We start from the raw sequence: 20,887 nt of genomic DNA, 5'->3' as shown, positions 1-20,887 counted from the left end.
AGTGGTAGATTCTGAATTAGGCATCTTGGCCTTTGCTAGCGACCAGCTCTGGGATCTTAGGCAAGACCCTAGTCCTTCATGAAAGGAAGGATATGGGGTTGTCAGAAATCTCTATGCTGTGCACCTGACACTGATGAAACTGTAATACTGTGTGTCAGCCATCCTCTAATCAAAAAAAAAAAAAAAAAAAAAAAAAAGAAAGAAAGAAAGAAAAAAAGAAAAAACCAAGAAAGCATCAGATGAGCGGGTGTACCAGAAGCCGAAAGCAGCTTCTATCCCAAAGCTGTGGGGACACGCACAGAGGACAAACATGCCCAAGGAGCCTGAGCCCTGCATCTCCCAGGGGCTCGAGATCCGATTCTTTGTCTTTTTAACTGCTTACAGAGGCTGTCTGACCAGCTGGAAAAGCGGAAGCTGCTGTGCTTCCTTTTGGCGGGGCAGAGGGTGTGCTTGGAGGAGAAGGTTTTGGATGTCACTCCCGCACCCCTGCATTCCATCTCTCCTGACTCACGCTCACGCAGGCCACACAGGCTGGACACTGCCAGTGTGCACCCAGCGCTCAGAGAACGGAGTCGAAGCAGTTTCAGAAAGAAAGACTCAGATGGGGACTCCTGTTGCTGAAACCCATGCGCCTGCTGACCTCTGAAGACAGTGGGGAGCGGAGCGGCTTTATCGAGCCAGGCAAGGGGAGGGAAGGTACCAGACGGGGCCCAGGAAGGGGTGCTTCAGCCCCTCCTGCCCCGCCCCACCCCACCCCACCCTGACCCCAGTCCCCTCAAGTCCTTCTGGGGAGCCTCTCTTATAGAACAGCTGCATGAATAGAAAACCAAACCACGACCACCACCACCACCAAACAAACCAGGTCATTTAAGATGATTAAGATTAAGATGTCCCCTTTGATGCTTCAATCAACACTAATCACCCTGTGACACAAAGCTGGCCGTCACCTCATGTGCCGAATCCATGCTTTCGGCTAAGAGCACACATTTTGGAAAACCACACAGCGGCTTCAGGAGATGGTCACCCAAGTGACGTGCTGTCCTACTGGGGGGTCCTGGCTGGCCGGGCCCCCACGGGGTATGGGGAGATGTGTGCGGAGCAAGGGTGACTCAGAATTCTCCTCAGAAGGTTAATAATTCTTCTGAAGCCTTTCGTGCTCAAATGACTTTAATACAAGTCTTCCCTGCCTGTCAACGTGTCGTTAAATAAAAGGAGTTGGGCACATGGTCCTTTGTCCCAGGGTGCTTACTGAGCCTAGAGAAGGTTTCAATATCAAACCATGGCAGACAAATTTTCCACAGCGGAGATGTTATCACCAACTTTAACATCATAAAACAGAGAAAAATAAGAGGCTAGTCTAGATTTTTCTTTTAAACAAACAAACAAAAAACCCGTTTCTGATACAGATAGAAATACTAAAAATGACAGTGATATCATGATTCCCTGCTTGTCCTTGCCCGCTCTCTCCCAGGGCACGCCCACCCAGGGCCAGGGTGATTAATTCAACAGCATCAGTGGCTGGCGAGACTCTGCTCAGAACCCCGGCAGAAAACCCTAAACAAACAATAGAACAAAATAAGAAGAGTCTTTTTATCTTACCGCGATAAATATGACATGGCTAGTAATGCAGACCGAAGTCTACAAAATTTCATCGTCCCTAAAGCTGACTGGCATGGGTTATTAAAAATGAAAACAAAAAAAATCAACCAATTTAGAATCACTCACAAAACAGTCAAGAAGGGCTTAAATGCCACGGCCTCTCGGCACCACGGGACTCCCAGCGTCACTGTGCCGTCTACCCCACGAGGCCGGCCCGGGCTGGCTTCCCACCCCACGTGGCTGAACATGGAGTCCATGGCCGGTAATGCTTCCCCGTGTTTGGAAGCTCGCGTCCGAACCCTCAGATCCAGAGGACATTAACGAGTCTGCCTTTCCCTTCAAGGACAGTGCCCGTCTTCTAGCATCCTGTGCTCTAGTTGAGGGTGACGGATTTAACGCCCAGCCCCAGACACCACAGTGGAAGGGATGCTATTTATACTTGTTTGGGGGTTGACACCGAGCAGGGAACAGTGAAGGCCTTTACAGTTCTGTGGTTCTTTTCCCAACTGGCTCCCTGCACACTGCCAGCTCTGGCCTAACAGCCTCTTCAAAGCTTCCACTTCTCATTTCGATGCCCTTGGTGGGCAGGAAAAGGCCCTGGTTTCCTCAGAACCGGAAAGCGCAGACCCAGGCTCTCACGTACCCAGGTTCTCTCCTCCCCACACGTCCATCATCATGTCGTACTTCCCGAGCTCCTCGAAGTAGAGCTTGTCCATTACGAAGAGCCCGCCGGCAATCATAGGGGTTCTGGAAAGGCAGAGAGGGTGGAAGGGAAGAGGGGGACAGCCCAGAGGTCAAGGTTAGAGCTCTTGCATTTTAATGCCAAGGTCAGTTCTATGAGATAACTTTAAAAACCACAGCGCAGTCATGGCTCCCTGTTCAGAGCGCAGGACGCCCTCACTCTGCTTTTCCACTGCTGACTTCTAATGCCTACCCCCTGCCCTGTTCGGACACTCCCACAGTGCAAGGGGCTGGACAGTGTCCCCTCTAGGAGAGTGACTGTTGGAGCTGGGGGCACTCCCTGACAAACGGCCGTAAGCAGGTACTTGGCTTTTCTGTGCCTCAGTTTCCTTAGAGGATTACCAAAAACAATGCACATAAGCTCTCAGTATACTTGGGAAATGCTCGACGTCAGCCATCCTCCTCGTCCTCCTGGAGCCCGTTCCTCCTGCCAGCTGGGACCCACCCCCTTTGTGTCTCCTCAGCCTGGGAGGGAGTGAACTGAGCCCCCACTTCCATCCCCCTAGATGCCCTGGGAACTCAGTGTCGAGTGCTGGCGGTCTAGAGCACACTGTGGTGTTGGTGCCGGTGGCCAGTGTGGGTGGCCACTGCCAGAAGTTAGTGCTGGAGTCGATGTTGAAAGTCAGTGGCAGAAGTCTGTGGCACTGCTGCCACTGAACTGTGTACCTAGCCTGAAAAGACACCCCACATTCACGCCCAGCCACAGAGGGTTGACTCCTGACTCCCAGGCTGAATTCCTCAGCAGGGCATGGCCTGAGGACCTGAAAGCCGGCTGTTAATGGCTCTAAGCGCTCTCCTTGATGGGCCAGCAGGCGAGCAGAGGTAGCCCAGGGAGGCAGTGGACCAGTTAGGGCAGCAGGGGGGAAACATGCTCTCCCGGCCCTGCCCTTTTCCCTGGTGCCCGAGTTCAACTTGAAGAGCCCGTCCTGCTGGAAACCACTCTACCGTGCAAACATGAGAGAATGCCCAGAACTCGTAGCTCTGCCTCGTATAGTTCCTCTATGGGCTCCATCTGAGGAAAACTCATGGTACTTTAGTCTATGACCCAGGGGCAGAAACTCTTCCCAAAGCCAGGACGGGAAACGGTGTCGCCGGCGGGCAGGAAGATGAAGAGCCAAACCCCGTCTCTAGGAAACCCGGGGCCAGAGTCAGGGCCTACCTGGGAGGGGCACCCCGAGGGATGCCTGGCACTTACTTTATGGGGGCGACAGGGTTCCCCTGCCGGGATCTCCTCTGCTCTGGGGTCATGTAATCCCATTTGAAGACCAAGTTCCAGTCAAAACCTGCCGGAGAAGAAACAAAACGTTAGGGTGCCGGCGAGAACGGAGTGCGCTCCTGGCAGCTCTGTCCCTCACGGCTCAGACGTATTTGATACTCGGACTGGACTCACTGAAAACCACACGTAGCAAAACAATGAAGTAAAAGCACCACCGCTAAAGTAGCAGTGTGTGTGGGGGGGTGTCCAGCGGGGGGGGGGCGCACACCAACTCCTTCCCCAAAAAGCTCACCCCCAACGGAAAATGTGGGTCAGCCTTTCCTACAGTAAAATGCCTGAGAATCTCTCTGACAGGGAACAGAGAGCTGCTGAGGAGGGAGCAAATGGGCAGGACAGAGTCAAGTCTGCTGCCACACCTCCCACCTTGCCCCGGGTGAAAGTACCCAGGGAAGGGACGAGAGCACAGGTTCCCTGGGCAGCCAACTCAGCCCCCTCAGGACCCTTGACTGCCACTAAACCATAGGGGGGCGAGGTGGCAGAGGGGACCCTTTTAGGTGAAAACGAGCCAAAGGAAGTGGCAAAGTGGGAAGCAGGCTGTGATTTCTAAGACGGCAGCTGTCCTCATTCACCCTTTGAATCCACAGGCACCTCGGGGCAGCAGAGCCTAGGCCAAGTACCTGGACGTGGTTCCTGACATCCGTGGGCCCCTGGCCCAAGCTGTCGGGTATGTCCTTATGCAGAAGGCACCCCGCATCAAGCCAGTGCACCCCACTTGCTGATGCTCTCGGGACGCACGAGGAGACCACTCTTGGTAACAGATGGCTCTGCATTTCCAAAGGTCTGACGGCCAAACTTAACTACTCCAGGGCCGTTGGACCTTGAGCTCTGTGCTGCCAGGCTTTCTGCTGGTCGGCAGGACTTGAGCAGTGCCTAAGTCTGGACTTCAGTTTGCTCCAAGGTCGACGTTCCTCTGCCCTGCCAGCCCCCGCGTCTGCAGCCGGAACAGGGCAGGCTGGGAGGTGTGGGCTGGAAGGTCTCCGGGGCCCACACAGGATCCTTTATGGCCCAACCAAGGGCATGGGACTAAAAAAGGTCTCCCGGCTGTCACTGCCAAGTGCAGCAGGCTAGCAAAGAGGCAGCGAGCCGTTGGGGGCCCAGGTGGCAGGGACAGCAGCACAGAGGGGAAACTGAGGCAGGCCCCACACAGGCTTTTCCTGAAGAGCTCGGCTCTCCCTGAGGCAGAAGGCCCGCTTCAACCAGGGAAACAACAAGTGTCCTGCCTGTGTATGAACAGACAATGCAAAGGCCTCAGTAGGCCTGTTGACATAGTGTTATCTGCATTTTTTGAATGATCACTGTTCTTTTATTAATTTGGTCCAAAGAGACAAACTTTATTAGGTTTTGAGGATCTGCTAAAAACATCATCCTTGATTCTTCTTCCTAAAGAGATTTGAGAAAATGCTCCTAGTGTAAATTTGTACCTCCTCTTTTTCTGACCCAGCAGGAGGACTGCACTGCCCCCCTCCTACCCCTCCCCGCCACCACCCCAGGGCATCTATGTCCCAGCACCAGCTCTCAAATAAGCAGCTGCTATGGGAAAAGAGAGCCGTCAAATCTCAGCTCTTCTAAATCCTCAGGGAAGAAAACATTCTGAACACTGCTTTCTTGATAACTAGGGATCAGTCCTCTTTAAAGCCCCAAAGCTTCTCACCATTTGCAAGAATCTTTTCTGAATGTTATGGGTCCTGATGTAAGGAGTGTCCCCCAACCATGACCATCCTGTTCTGCTGCCTCGGGATGGGGGAGCTGCTCACGCACGTCGCTGACCTCACGCTGGCCACTCTCATCCCTCCACTACCCTCTGTGGCCGGCGCTCCTACCCCTCCACGGCTCGGATGGGCATGCTGAAGCCCGGAAGTGACCTGGCCAGCCCTCGGTGACATGGCAGGTGGGGTCAAAACCCCGGGTCTCCCTGACTGTCTCAGCACTCTGTTTTCTGAGGTCATGCCCAGTTTTATAGTCTTATGGTCTTCTATTTTTGATGCTAGACTATCAGTGGATCTTGTGTCTGTGTGTCTGTGTGACTACCGTCCGTCCGCCCTTCTCTAATCAGTTCAAAGTGTTAGAGGTGGGAGAACCAGCCCCTTGTTTCACATAAAGAAACCAGGGTGCTGGACAGCTAGGAAAGAAACCACGGGTCTCAGGTATAAGGAATCAATAGTGAACAGATTACACCAACAGAAGGCGAAGGCTTTGATACCTCTTTCAGCTGTCCTGAGCCGTCTTTGCCACCCTCTTGGCTCTTAGCCGTGTTCTGAGAGGTGTGGCTGCCCACCAGTGGGGTTTCAGAGCACAGAGCCTTCACCACTGGGCCCTGCCAGCCTCCCAGCCCCAGGGACACAAGGACAACTCGTAAGAGCCAGACACCACGGGACCAGTTCCGTCGAGGGGGCCGGTGTGGTCCCCGCGCCCCTCTCAGCACCACGAAGTGCAGCATGAGCTCAGGGCTTCTCCAGGCTGGTCCCTTCGCGGGTCCGTCCCACCAAAGCTACTTTGATATTTACACTAAGACCTCGCATGCCTTGTTCACGCCCTGCCTTCAAAAGCGCATGATGGGGTTTTCCAGAAGCTGCAGAACGTGTGGTGTCAGTTCTCTGGTGGACAAGAGGACATGGCACTTGCAGCATCTTGTGTTTTAACAATTTCTTGGCTTTACTCCCTAATACAGCAAGTGCTGACACGTACTGCCCATGTGAGCACACGTTCTTTGGGGCCTCTGATGGTTTTTGAGAAGGCGGAGTGTGTGAGACAAGGGACTCACGGGGCCCGGGTTGGGGGGTGTAAAGGAGCACATCTGGAGGCTGTGGGGACCGATAGGAAGCCGGTGCGGCCCCTCGAAGCAGGATGTGGGAGGTCGGCAGGGTGGGGAGGCGGCGTACACAGCTAGCCGGGTGCAGGGGTGACGAGTGGGTGGGGTGGTCGGTGGGAGCCGGTGATGACCCGGCCCCTAGGGAGACGCAGGCTGTCAGGGGCGCCGGGGTCAGAGAGGAGGCGAAGGCGAGCCCAGCCCTTCCCCTCTGCAAAGCCCGAGCTCTGTGACGCTCAGCACAGACCGCCTGTCAGCTCGGGCGACGCCTTGGCCCAGCCCCTGACTTGGGAAAACTTCATCTTCTCTGATTAAAAATGACACCCAAACTGTGTACTAAGCCCCACATGTCATCACAGCCACAGAAGGTCAAAGAGATAAGGGGAGAACAGGAAGTGCAGGAAGTTCTTTAAGGGAAAGAAGGCCATTTTCCTCTCTTTGTGGAAGGCTACTTGTGGGGCACAGAGACCGTCTATGCTCGCGGCACGGGCGCCAGAGGTGAGCACGCAGCGTCACTATACTTGTGACACGGAGCGGGAGCAGTCACTGGCCGTCGCGCGGACAGCCAGGGCAAGGCAGGCTGGACCGGGAGTGGCACCTACCGCCTTTCAAGTCAGCGGATGCCCCCACGTACTGGAAGTTGTCCATATTAATGACATCGATGATAGGGGACACTACCCGCGTCCTGTCCTGAAAAACAAATCAACAACAGAGGGGGAGTCAGTATCACAAACTGAACAAAGCATCCCGCCCCGCCAGGGGCAGGCATCGGTGTCCGGCAGCATCAGGGACACCTGCCACCCTCCCGCCACCTGCCACTCCCGGCCGGCGGGGGCGCTGGGGCTTCCCACCCCCCGTGCCCCACCCTCTGCCATCACAGACGGGGTCTGTTCTGGGCCAAGCGACGTCAACAGGGAGCAGGCAGAGAGACTCGCTCCCTGCTAGCAGACAGCCGTGGCCATGGGACACCTCCGGTGTTTGCTGCCCGGGCTGATGGCCAGGACTGCCCCCGTGTGTCCCCCGCATTCTCTTCTGCTTCCCCAAGCACCCAAACTTCCAAGCACGGGGCTACTCTCCTTCTGACAGAATCTAAGCTCAGCTGTCCTTAAGCATCCTATTCTGTGAGCTGCGGTCAGTGCTGGGAAAGGACTCTCAGCGGAGGGAGCCATGCAACGATGCTGGGAACCCGTCTGTGTGCATGTGGTGGGGAGTGCATGGATGTGGCTATGGCCAAAGGTAACCCAAGGAAACTCAAGAATTCCCAGATTCGAAGCACATCTCACCTGTGAGTCCATCTGACAAAACATATACCCCCTTAGATGGAGGCATTTCTTTCTGCCAGTCATTACTCTGGTGGTCTGGGAACATACGGTCTTTCAACTTTCCTGCCCTGTTTAAAATCAGATGCTTGGGGCTCCTGGGTGGCTCAGTGGGTTAAGCCTCTGCCTTCGGCTCAGGTCATGATCCCCGGATCCTGGGATCGAGCCCCGCACTGGGCTCTCTGCTCAGCAGGGAACCTGCTTCCCTCCACCCAGCCTGCCTCTCTGCCTACTTGTGATCTCTGTTTGTGAAATAAATAAATAAAATCTTAAAAAAAAAAAAAAAGATAATCAGATGCTTGACGCTGGTGAGAGGCCCTGCCCCACGTGGCTTGTTAACAAAAGAGTAAATGCTTTCCTCCAGCCGCTTACAGAACCCGTGTTCACTATAAGAAAGACTGCGAGAAACAACGAGTAACAGAATCCGCAGAGCTAGCAACAGAACACGTCAGGGGAAGGTGGAAGAAGAGTGTAAGTTTCAGCAGCCCCAGGTGCAAGTTTACGGGGTAGAAACCCCCGTGCGGGCCCTGGGCACGGACAGTCTGATCTTTCTCGCTCAGCTCTGCCTGTGCCTAGGGATGGGAGTCGAAGAACACACTGTGCTCGGCTTTTACGTCCATTTCTTTTGTTTTGACTTCTTCTGATAGGACGGGACTTAGTGAGCTTTGTAATTTTCCACTCCTTCCATCCTTACTTGGGGAGAGGGTACTGGAAAGGCTTGCGGTGGTCCCCACCGTGGAGGTCTGGGGTCTCCGCACACTCTAGCATCTTGGCTGTGGTTACCCTGTGTCCTCTGCCACCCAGGGAACAGCCTGGTGCTGTGAAGACCGACCTGGAAGAGGTTGGGTGGGGGGCTACAGGAGGGTGAAGTTTCCAGGGGGTTCCTCCTTCAGCTGGGTGGGTGTGACGTGCCAGAGGGCTCAGTGAGGGATGGGCTAGGACCGGCTTTGCCTTCTTGGCTCTGCCTCCTGTAAGAATTTTGGATGTGTAATTCAAGTTCCCTGGACCCCCAGTCCCTCTTGTGTCAAATGGGGGTAAGAGCCGGATCCCAGGTAATAGGTAACGTATCTAACGTGTGGTTAGTAAAGAGGTCTGAATACTGTACTGTCACTATGAGTGTACAGAGCCACACTACTGCCGCATCGTAATTATTAGTAGCTGGTGGTTAGTTAGTATCTCATGACTTACTATCTGTCTGCTACGTCCTCATCACGCTTGACTTGCAAAAGGCATGACTTGTGCATCTCCTATTTCTCTAGTACTTTCATTAAGTTTGCTTCATCACTTTCGCAAGAAACACTTTCTCAGTCGGGAGGAAAGAAAGGCAACAGAAGAAGTAAAAGGCAAGAAACACGGCAATGGGCCAAAAGGAATACCACTGGCGATGTTTCTAGAGACAGAGGTTCACAGAGTGAGCCACGGGTCACCCTGACAGCCTCAAAGGGTCAACGGGGTGGTCGCGGGCCCCCGTCCCACTGCAAGCCCGCCGGCTGGGTTTCTCAGCGAGCAGCAGGCAGGAGACGCATACCCTGGCCCCCAGCGCTCAGGCAGCCAACGCCCAGCTTGCACTTGCTGGAGGCCCGGCGCTGGTCTGCGCTCCGAGGGTTGGCTACAAAGCAGCAGGCAGGGGAGGAAGGTCCTCCGAAGGGAAAGGAGAGGCATCAAACGAGTCAGGCTCTCACCAGCCTCTGCTGATCCTTGCCCCCCGCCTGCCAGGTGCTTTCCTCCCCAGCCACAGATTCCCACGGTTGAGTAAAACGCTCCCTGAACAGATGCCCAAGTGCGGACTTTTCCCCTCTCTGGCATCAAGGCAGACCGCAGCGCGAGCCCCGCGCCTCACCTCGGCCACCCTCTCCAGGAGGGGCTCCAGCCAGTGCTCGTTGCACTCGCAGTGGCTGTCCAGGAACGTCAGCACCTTGGCCTGGGCCGCGTCGGCCCCCCGGACCCGTGAGCGCATCAGGCCTGCGGAAGGGATTTCAAAAGCGCGTCAGGGTATCTGAGAAAAAGGCCAGGACGTCCTCCAGCCCCGGTGTGGACACCCCACGCGGCTCTGCAGGCCCCCGCGAACCGGGGCGGGAGGATCCATGCCGGGACAGAACTGCCGGCACTTCCTCCTCCGAAGTGAACTGGGCGCCCGGGAGCACGACCCCCTCAGAACGCCTGCCCTCTGAGACAGGCCTTTCCGCCATGAGCTGTCCTCCATCGAGCTACTCGGGTGTGGGACTTTGACAACTACTTTCCCGTGACACAGCCACAGGGTTTTATAATTAACTGGGCCACGGAAGGTGTTACTCAGACACTTCCAGGGGCTGAAGGGGCCGATGTCGGGGGCGGTAACGCAGTGAGAGCAGAGCGGCAAGGATCTTGGTCTTCCTACGACCTCGCGCAGCCCAACAGCACCTGGAACGAACCCCCGGTGACTGGCTTTTACACAAAATTGGTTCCATATCCATCAAATTAAGACCACTTATATACTTGTGACTGTGCCTAATGCAGGTTTTTTCCGATAATGCGAAGTCTTAGCGCAAGTGCTGTCTGCGTCACCGGGTAGGGCGGTCGTCATCAGTGGCTTTTGCCGTAGATGCCAGGCCCCAGATGGCCCCTGCCTTGCCTATGGCTCTGCGTGGATAACACGGTGTCAGTTATCCATGGTCAGCTGTAGTCTGGAAGCAGATGACCCTCCTTCTGATGTCTCCTCAGAAGGCCAAGTGTCAAGCTATAGCCTGACGCTAGGTCACTGTGTCTCTGTCACACACGTCACTTCGCCTCATCACATGGGCATTTTATCATCCCGTCAGCATGAGAAGGGTGAGTGCTGTAGGGTCAGGTATTTGGAGAGGGACCACATTCACCTAACTTTTCTGTAGTATACTGCTGTGACTGTCCTATTTTACCATTATTGTCGTTCGTCTCTTATGGTGCCTGATGGAGAACTTCAACCTCACTGGGGGTAGGTACGCATAGGAAGAAACAGTCTAAAGAGGGTTTCTGGTATCCCCTGGGGGAGGGCCAGTGTTTTCAGTTGCTTCGTACACTGTAGTCAAAATGGGTTTTCCGTGGTTCTTACAGAAATGCGTGCCATGGGAGGGAAAAGAGACGAGGCTTCTCGTATTGGAAAGGGCCAGGGAACAGGCAGAAGCAGTCAGACTGGATGGGGCTCAACCCTTAGACGGAGAGAATCACGTGGAGTGGAGGGCCCGTGCCGGTGGCGTTTCCCGCAAGGTTACTCCATGACCCACCCCAACACCACCTTTTTGGGTTGTGGTGTCAGAGGACAGAGTCTGGGGTCTCCAGGGTGGCCGGAAACGGAAGGAGGAGATCCCGGAAAGGAGGGCAGCCCCCGGGCTGGTGGAGCACCTCCCCACAAATCCTCAGCTGACCGCCAGATCCTCAGGCACAGGGGAGACCCCAAGCAGTGGGTGAAAGGGAACCATTGGAGGGTTCAGCTGGTGACTACCCCAGGGACGCAGACTTTGGCACAGGAGTCCCGCGCCAAGGTCATCTCTGAAGTTCCTCAGCTGATTCTAATAAACAGCGAGATGAAGAATCACTACAACCCTCGGCACTGAGTTCCTTTGCTGCCATAGTATTTTAGTGACTGATTTTCTCTCTCATCCAGCAGTAGTACCGTAGGCACCCGTCTGTATGTTCAAATATATGGGATACACACGCACGCACACACCAGCAGCCAAGCACATGTAGACATTAGTGTGTGTGCATGTTCTCGCTCACCCGTCGCACACTCATTTGTTTCAAACAGTGTTCCACCCTCTGCTTCCCCCGGTGGCCCCTCCTCGCCCTGTTCCGAAACAGTGTCAATGCGGGCTCTCACCCAAATGAAGATGCTGAGTTAAAGCATGGAGAAGGACCCATTTCGGAGGCTAACGGCACTCCCTGACGAGGCCAGCCAGTGATCGGTCAGGGATAAAATGCCGACATGAAAAATAGTTTCTCTCTTTTCCACCTCTTCTTCTTTTCTTCCCCCCTGTGCTAGCAAACACTTCGGGCTTAAATTCAACAAGTTATGACGCGGTTTGTGTGGAAGCAAACGTAAGGCAAGACTTTCAGTCTGATCTCAAGGTTTGGGCTTATTCTAAGCTTGGGAGACGGATGGGGAGTCCAGCAAATGGAGCTGGCTTCGGAGCAAGCTGGTCCCCTTGTTTATGTATCCTGAACATCTGGACTGATGACCTTCGTTGGTTAAAATATGGTGCTGATGGTGTGGTCCTAACAGGCTCAGTCGCTTTAACGCGGATGAAATACGGGCTAAGACGTACTGACTACTGGACTGTCCAGGGGACCAGCAGAAATAGTGCATATTGATCAGGGATCGCAAGCACCACCGCTGCAGAATCAACAGAGTCCTTCTCAAATAATGAAAATGGTCTGTTTTAAAGCATCTGTGTCCGGACTACGGTGGAGTCTAGAATCCAGCCGCCGTGCCCTCTGACAGCATGGATGCATGGGATGGTCATTACCCTGCGATTTTAGTCTCCTTTCCAGACACTTCAAAGTAATACTTCCCCTTTGGAGTCTCTCTTGTAACTGCCAATAAAGTCGACTGATGAGCCCAACTCCGGCAGATAAGACTGACAGTAGGTTTTGAAGCTGGTATTTGCAAAATCCAATAAGCATGTAATTGCAGCGCTAGCTTCCTTCTTGGGATGCCGCACCTCCAGCGGGCTGTCAAACTCGAACCCCTTATTTTACCAGATGCCTAGAGCATGGAGTCATTAAACTTCTCATTGCTAAATCTTTGTTTTTCTTCTAAACTCTACTACTCCAGGGACTGATAAGCCTTCCTCGATGGTAAAAGGAAGAGAGGAGCCAATTTTCCAAATACATAAATAAAAATGTAATTTGAACTCCTGCCCTAGTATACAAACAATTTCAATTAAGCTTTGAACATCCTCCCTAGGCTTTGCCGGGAGAGGCTCCCAAGAGGCGCTGGTTGAGCGAGACAGACAAAAAGACTGGAAAGTTAATTGTTCTTTGAGCTGAAATATTTCTTTAAGTCGTTGCCGGGTTCGGGAAAAGTCAGAATTCAACAGTCTTGGTACGGAATTAAGAAAAGAGTCTTACCTTCTCGCCGATCATTTCTGAGAACCCGTACCTTCTCAATTTTCCCCAAGAGGGCCCCATCTTCAGCTAGGGAAAGAGATAAGCGGAACATGTGGTACCCCATTTACAAGGGCTTTGCACTCAAGTATCGTGAATCTCGGTCATCTGTGAGCAGAGAATCTCCTGGGGCATCAAAGAGGCACCCCTTCTTTTGCGGGCCCTGATCTCTGGCTGTCTCGGGAAATGCATCACTAGCAGCCACGCTAAGGGAAGCTGGCGTTCGGGAGTCTGGCCGGGCATGGGGGAGGAAGCCGACGCGATACTTACGGTCATTGCTGTAGTCATCTACCAAGATGATCTCTTTTATGAGGTGGGGTGGGCTTTTCTTAAGCACACTGAGGAAACAAAGATAAAGACTGGAGGTCTAAAACGAGTATCATTTGGGGTGGGGAATTCTCACATGCTGGTCCCAGACCTTGGCTGGAGAAGCCACCAGCCACTGCTTGTGCTGTGGTCAGGTGACCTGCCTGTCTCCCCCCATCCCCCAACCCCAGACAGCTGGGGCCGTGGGGCCGTGTCCAGCACCCCTCCTGGGGAACACCTCCCATACAGTGCAGCAGGCGGCAATGGTGGGGGCGGGGGGGCTCTCCGGCCCTCACCTGACCACGGTCCTCAGCAAGGCCGACCTGGCTTCATTGTGGAAGGTGATCACCACACTGGTGGCCGGCAGGTCCACACGCCACTGCTTCCGCTGACACCTGAGGGAAGAGCAAAGATCATTCCCTGAACAAGAACCCGGCCCGGCCTTGGGAAGGTTCTGGGGAGCACAGGCAGCCTGACCGGCCAAGGCGGACATATTTGGACGAGCTGGTGATCCGTAGGAGGGACCGGCCTGTTCTGAGAGGAAGTGACAAGGGACATAAGGAAACAGGAAAACACAACCGGAGTTACATTTTAAAAGATGATTTCGGCGGAAAGTAACATATTGAGAACATCTTTCTAACGCTGAAAAAAAAAAAAGAAGCGTGTTTTAAAACAGTGAAGTCCCACTTATTCTCACATACAGATACACCTCAGAGATGTGCTTTTCACAATCCACAGTGGGTATTTCTGAGGGCTGGAACCAACTGCGGGTCGATGTTCTTTTCTTGTTTCTTCAGCACCATGCGGGGCTTCTGGGGTTCTTGGCAAAGCTGTGTGTAGAACCTGCCTCTGCCCCGCTGACCGCTCTCCTCCCACGCCTCTACCAAGGCAGCAGGGACACACGTCTGTCACCCTGCCAGGCTGGGGCAGGGTGAGGGCGCGGGGGCTCCTGAGCCTGCCCGCTCTCACCCTTCATTTAAGGAGCCGAAGGAAACCCAGGACTGCAAAGCGGATCCGGGGCAGCTGGGGAGAAACTACGGGCAGAACAACGAAAGGCACCTGTCCAGTCTGTTTTCCACAAACAGACACAAGACTGTGAGGACACGGAATGGCTCTTTTGAAAAACAGGACTCTGCCAGCTGGAGGCTGAAGACGCTAGAGTATCCCACACCAGAGGCAGAATGACCCAGAAAGGGGGCTCCACCTCAGCAGAGACCTTCCTAGGGGACCCTCTGAGGCGGGCTGCGTGGACCTGGAGAACATGCCGGCGGGGAGGGGATGGTGCTGGACACGGAGCGGTAACTCTGAGGCAGGCTCACCGCCTGTCAGGACCACTGGGCAGCCATCAACTTGGGGTTTCAGTGCATTTGGAGAGTTTCCAAAATGGTGGCACCATTGGAAAAAATGGTGGCACCTGCTTGGAAAAAAGGCTAGGGAGACCGTCAAGCATCTTTGCCCCAAGGAAAACCATTCTCCGTGTTTTTGTAGTCAGGGTGGGAAGAGTGAGAGATTTTTGCTGTGAGCCTGCAGCAGGGCGGGAGCTGTCTGTGGCGCCCACAGGGAGGTCCAGCCATGGACTCCTGCCCTCACGCGGGGATGCTCGCTGCCACCAGCACCGAGGCCGCTGGAAGCCTTCCATGGCGCCAAGACTCTTTGAAAACCCTGTTTTACCTGTTAGCCCTTAACGCAGCTTACCACCGCTGTGAGGGATCCGCTTCCAGAATTAAAGGCATCTATCTTGAATGGCAAATCGGTGGGAAAAGCGCAAAGATTTCTTTAAAAAGTCACCTTTGGAGCTCAGCCACGGCTAAAAGCATTTACGCAGTTAGGGACTACAGTGGCCGCGCGAGCGGCTCACGGACAATGGCCAGCAGTTCCACACAAACGAGGACGTCTGAGAGGAAGATGAGACACTCGTTTTCCCTCCTGACTGGGAAAATGACTTCAGAGGAGCACATTCTCAAAAGAAGCAAGAAAAGCCAGGCAATTAAGAAGCAATTAGGTCAGAATCACAAGATGGACCTCTTTTGTTTATTCTGATTATCTGGATAGCCCGACTGTCATTAATCATGAGAAAACCGCATCATCTACCCGTCACTGCCGTCCGGGGGACAAAAACGCATTCTGGAATTGATATGGTACCTCATTATGGCTCCTGGCAGCCGCGTCTTTAATGACAAGGAGACAGATAGGCTAGTTTTGCTGTCACTCCTTTTCTTTCCATTTTCAGAATTAGCCAATTGTTGGATTAAGGGAGGGTGTGCAAGGTTCAGCTGTGAACACATTCCTGACGGCAGTCCTTCCCCCAACGCAATCTGTCATGCATGAGAAGAGTGATGCCCTCTGCGGGGAGGGGCCACGTAGTCCCGTGTGCAGCGCTGAGCGGGGCAGGCCAGGTGCACCCCGGCTCCGGGAGCACAGGCCGCCGGGGCATGGGGGGACTAAACGAGGGAAGCACCTTTGCTCCTCGAGGCGTCGTCCACTTCGTCGATCCAATCATGCCCTACCCTCTCGGCTTCCTCTTCTCCACGGGAAGCCTCGTGCTCTGCGAGCGCTGGGAAGTCTCAGGGGGGCCCTGGGAACGTTTTTTCCAGAACACAAAGGGCTGCTGCTTCCACATCGTTTGATGAAAGCTCCCCTGCATATTCATAAGGCTCCAAGTTCCGCCAGGACTTGGCAGCCAGGAGGCATCCCGTTCTTTAAGGCAAAAGGGATAACGAGCAGCGACGGAGAAGTATCTTACACCCCACGGCTGCGAGAGTATGTGCGCACGGACGCCTATGGATTCAGATCCCAACTCCTCACGCGGAGCCAAGAGAAGGAGGAGGGGGAGCACAGAATTTCTTTAAAAAGAAATGGAATAAATCTTGCCTTTAAAGACTCCCAGCCGTGCCAAGCCATCTTCACGACTGCAGAGCGAGTGAAACAAGGCCCCATATAGCAGCTCCTCGGAGGACTCGGCTGCCGGGGACGTTCACGCTGGAGCTCTCCCGGGGAGTGGGAGATGGACTGCAGCTCCCTGCAAGCCCGTGGTGGGACAGGTTTGCCGCCGACGGGAGCTGGAAGCCGTGGGTACCCGGGGATGCACGACGGGGCCCTGGGTCATGTGCTGGGGACGCAAGGTCGCCAGAGTGACCACGGGTCTGGAACTAGAGTGGTCATTCGGGTGACTTCCGAGCCGGTAAAATGCAGACTTTAAAGATCTCCATGCCCACGTGCTCCTGAGCCCTTCTGAAGAATGAATTTGTCTCCGGGGCAGATCGTTCTGACGTGGGGTTATATCTGGGGTTGAACACAAAGTAGATCAAAGAACCCCGGGCATTGCTTCAAATGTACACCCCAATGCACGGGGAAGCTAGGGGCTCTGTTTGGGCATGCAGGAGTTGAATCATGCGTGTTTTCTGCTCTCCTGCCCCCCAGTATGCCACTGCTCCCCACCATCCCGGCTGGTCCGGTATTTCCGCAAAGGGTCTGTGGTAGCCTTGGTTACCGACTGTGTCATCTGCAAATATGGCTCTCATAATCTTGCACGGTTGTTGGAAAAATTAAATAAAAATGTATGAAAAAGAAGGCCACTGTAATTCTAACTCAGGGGTGTAATGCACATGTGGTGGTTGTGCACCATTGGTGCCGGCCATCGGCATGTGGCGGTCAGCATGGAGTCTTCCCTGCGAACTTGCTGTTGAGGCCAGTGTGGCAGGCGTGAGACAGACTAACGCACGTGGCGATCTGGGGGAGGACAGCATGGTCACTCAGGGGAAGAAGGGTTCCTAGGGCTGCAGGAAAAGCTCAGCGGATGGAAGGGAAGGGGGCAGAGGAGGAGGCTTCAATAAGCGAGAGAGAGTTCCAGGACGTCTATATGGTACAGAGCAAGACCGCACTTAGTGAGACGGGGATGGTGGCCAAACCAAGGGGGACAGGAGAGAAGAAACGCTGGGCTAACATGCTCCATCTCCCTGATATGTCTGTCCAACTCAGATTTTGTAAGGAAAATACTGAGCAAGTTGGCTGAATAGCAATTAATTTAGTAATTAATTTAGTAATTAAGCATGACTCTATGTTAGCCTAAAGACTGATTTCTAGGATGGAAGAGACACACCTTAAAAGATAAAAAAAGCAACGTTTCCAACCATGTCAAGCCATTGTCTGGTCTCCGGGTGCTCAGAGTTGCCCAGCCCCTCTGCGAAGCCCGCGGGGCACTTCTGGCCAGTCCCAAAAGGGGGATGTATAGACCCCACGACCCTGAACATAACATGCAGCCTGTATTCTGATAACAGGCTGGAGTCCCGAGCCAGAGGAAATCTGCTGGCCACAGAAACCTTGGATGTTCATTTCTGCAGCGGACACTTCTCACTGTGCACCCACAACCCACCCCCCAGCTGTGCCTCTGCTTCCCGTGGACCGGCTCAGGGAGGAACACCACCAGGCTCAGGCAGGGCCATGGGATTTCAGAGTTCTGAGTGCTGTCCTACGTGTTCCTCTTTATAAATTATTAAGTTGGTGTTCTGGGTTCACTCAGTCTGCGAATTCAGTTGGAGTCTGCACCTGAGAGACAAATCTAGCTTTGGTTTGCTGACAATAAAACAAAGGAGAGTGAATAAACAAGCAAAAAGTGAAAGTTTCTGGGTTTGCAAAGCTAAGGGTCAAGTCTTGGACCACGATACAGTCACCACGGTGACGAGGCCCCCGCGGCCTCCTGGGAAGAGAGGCAGCCGGCCTGCTTCGGCCCAGACAGCCTCTGCACCATCACCGTCGGTGTACGTATGCGTGAGGACCATTTCACACACGCAGCCTACAGAGTGCCACACGCCCAGCCGTGCACCTTCCGCTCACCGTTCTCTGATCTTAATATTGTACGGGGTGCCGGGGTGGCTCAGTCTGAGCGTCTGACTCCCGATTTCAGCTCAGGTCATGATCTCAGGGTCGTGAGACTGAGCCGCATCAGGCTCTACACTCAGCACGGAGTCTGCTTGAGATCCTCTCCCCCCACCCCCCCACCCCGCCGCAATGAATCAATAAATCTGAGAAAAAAAAAAAAACCCAAAAACAAAAAAACCCAAAACCTATTCTACAACATTGGCATGTGACAGGTAGTAGTTCAGTCCCTTTGTGTCCTCCCCACCTCCAACCCCGTTTTCGCCAGGGGTAACCACCCTCCTGAATTGGGTCCTGCCATTATCCCTACGTTAGGTTTTCAATTGTCTATGCACGTCCATATTCATAAATAATACACAGTCTTGTTTTGTGTATATTTGAAATTTATACGGGTGACACTGCCCGGTGACTTCTTTTGTGCACCTTTTGGGAACACGCCTGGTTTCATATGCGTTGCTCTACTGACCGCACGGTCCCCGCTGGAGCCTCCCACAGCAGGCATGCAGCACGGCCCGGCCCTGCTCGGCGGCTCGCCAGCCTCTCTCCGTCGGGGATGTCGAAGTAGCGGGCACTGTCTCTTCCCGTGTGTGAGAAAGCTTCTCCACACTGTCTACCCAGGTGGGACTGCTGTCGTAGACGGCGTCCCTCGTCAACTGGGCACGAGAGAGCCGGACCGCGCTCTCACGCGGCTGTTAGTGGCTTCACTCCTTCCCTCAAGGACAAGTTTGTCTTGCTCCACAGTCCCACCGCCCCCCCACCCCCGGTCCGGATGGCGTGCTTTCATCTTGTCAGGATGATTGGTATGAAATGAGCAGCTCAGGACTCCGATTCTCATTTCTCCAGTCACTAGAGGCCTCCCATCCTTCCGTATGTGTAGAGGCCGGTGGAGGGTTTCTTCCGTTAACTGCCTGCTCATAGTTTTGGTCTAACATCTCGATTTAGGGTTTCACCTCGCTATTACTTGATGACAGCTATTTGTATATTCTGGACATCATTCTCGTCCACCGGATGCACTGTAACACTCTTTTCCAAGCCTGTGGCAGATCCTTTGGTTTTATTCGTGACGTCTTCTGTCAAACGTAAGTTTTAAGTTGGCTTTTCAAACTGTGGCCCTGGGGAAATGTTCTCACGACCTGAGGTCACCAATGTACGCACGTTGATGTTCTTCCAGATGTTTTAACTCTTACAAATACTTTCCACATTTACGTTTTCCGCCTACTCACATGTGCTCCCTTGAATGGCAGGACGAAGGCGTCTCTTCTTTCCTACACGGGTGATCTGTTGTCTCGGCACTACTTAATAGCTCATTACTTCCTCCCGGAATCGGAAAGTCTCTGCTTGTCACATGGCATTTTTTATGTGCAGGCTTCTATTTCTGGTTCCACTTCTGCTCTGCTCCTACTCGAGCAGCCCTACATTCACGCCACGCTGCCTTATCGGGAAGTAAGTCCTCACGCTGACACGGGAGGCTGCCCACAACCACGTGTTCGTTCTTCAAGACTTTTATTTGCTCTTTGGGGCCGTGGGCCTTTCCTTTTGAATTTAAAGGTCAGCTCTTGAGGTTTCCCGAGAAAAGCACCGTATGACATTGTACTCAATTCCCACGTTAATTTGAAGAGAATTCATGTCTTTGTAATAGCGAGTGGAGTATTTTGGGGACCTCCATGTATGTTTTTTTGGCTTGCTTTTTTCTTTTTTCTTTTTTTTTTTTAAGCAATGTCTACAACCCAGTGTAGGGCTTGAACTCAGGATCCCGAGATTAGGAGTCAGCCAGGCACCCCCTTCTTCGTTAGTGTTTTGTACTTTTCTAATTTTCTCCAGTAAAGTTTGCATGGCCTTTATTCCTAACTACATTCTAAAGACTGGGGTCTGCTGTCCTGTTTCCTAATTGGCCAATGTTGCTGCTTGTCTCTGTAGGCGGACGCTGGGCTCGGCAACCTCACTGGGCTCCCTTCTTTGTTCTGACAGTTTGTAGGTTCTCTTGGATTTTCCATGGATCAGTTCATCTGTATTTTGTCCTTTTCATTCCATTTCTTACCTGTATCACATTTCCTATCTTAATAAGGCGCAGGTGATGGCCTGTGGCATGATATGCGATTTCAAAAAACAGGAGTAGAGAACATCCCTGCCTCCATCCCATCTTCAATGTCCATGTGAGTAATGTTCGTCATTAAGCATAATGTCACTGAGGATGTTTTATCGATACCTTTAATCAGGTTAAGGAAATTCCCTCGTAAGTGCTAAATTTTACTGATTTTTTTTTCTCCTTCCATCTATTAAGGTGGTCATATAGCTTTTCTTCTTTGTTTTTATAAAATATTTTATTTATTTGAGAGAGAGAGAACATATGCATGTGTGCAAGTAGGGGGAGGGGCAGAGGGGAAGAGAGACAGAGAATCCCAAGCAGGTTCCACGCTGAGCAGGGAGTCCAGTGGGCGGCTGGATCATGACCTGACCTGAAACCGAGAGTCAGACACTCAGCCACCCAGGGGCCCCTAGCTTTTCTTCTTTAATCCACTGAGAAGGTAAATTGTATTAAAACAGTTTCCAGGGGCACGTGGGTGGCTCAGTGGGTTAAGCCCCTGCCTTCGGCTCAGGTCATGGTCTCAGGGTCCTCAGCCCCTGCATCAGGCTCTCTGCTCAGCAGGGAGCCTGCTTCCCTTCCTCTCTCTCTGCCTGCCTCTCTGTCTACTTGTGATCTGTCAAATAAATAAATAAAATTTAAAAAAAAAAGAAAAAAAAACCAATTTCCACTGCTTGTACTTGTAGTCCTAAAATAAATTCTAACTATGATTTTTTTTTTTTAAAAGTAGAGCTGTATTAGATTTGTGAGTATTTGGTTGACAT

The 20,887-nt window shown here is 53.1% G+C and overlaps 1 protein-coding gene across 1 annotated transcript in view; it reads right to left on the bottom strand.

Annotated features, from left to right (window-relative positions):
* GALNT2 (polypeptide N-acetylgalactosaminyltransferase 2) overlaps positions 1-20,887 on the bottom strand; it is an 87,375-nt gene that overhangs the window by 22,117 nt on the left and 44,371 nt on the right. The window contains exons 3-9 of the mRNA XM_044239301.1: positions 13,462-13,560; positions 13,130-13,197; positions 12,824-12,889; positions 9,582-9,703; positions 7,025-7,112; positions 3,536-3,623; positions 2,243-2,346 (exon numbers count right to left, since the gene is read on the bottom strand). Coding sequence (XP_044095236.1) covers positions 2,243-2,346; positions 3,536-3,623; positions 7,025-7,112; positions 9,582-9,703; positions 12,824-12,889; positions 13,130-13,197; positions 13,462-13,560 — 635 coding nt within the window. The remainder of the gene's footprint in view (positions 1-2,242; positions 2,347-3,535; positions 3,624-7,024; positions 7,113-9,581; positions 9,704-12,823; positions 12,890-13,129; positions 13,198-13,461; positions 13,561-20,887) is intronic.

Source organism: Neovison vison, chromosome 2 (genome assembly GCF_020171115.1).
Source record: "Neovison vison isolate M4711 chromosome 2, ASM_NN_V1, whole genome shotgun sequence".
Taxonomy (NCBI): domain Eukaryota; kingdom Metazoa; phylum Chordata; class Mammalia; order Carnivora; family Mustelidae; genus Neogale; species Neogale vison.
The sequence above is the reverse complement of the archived record's forward strand: the minus strand, read 5'-3'. Positions and strand labels throughout refer to the sequence as shown.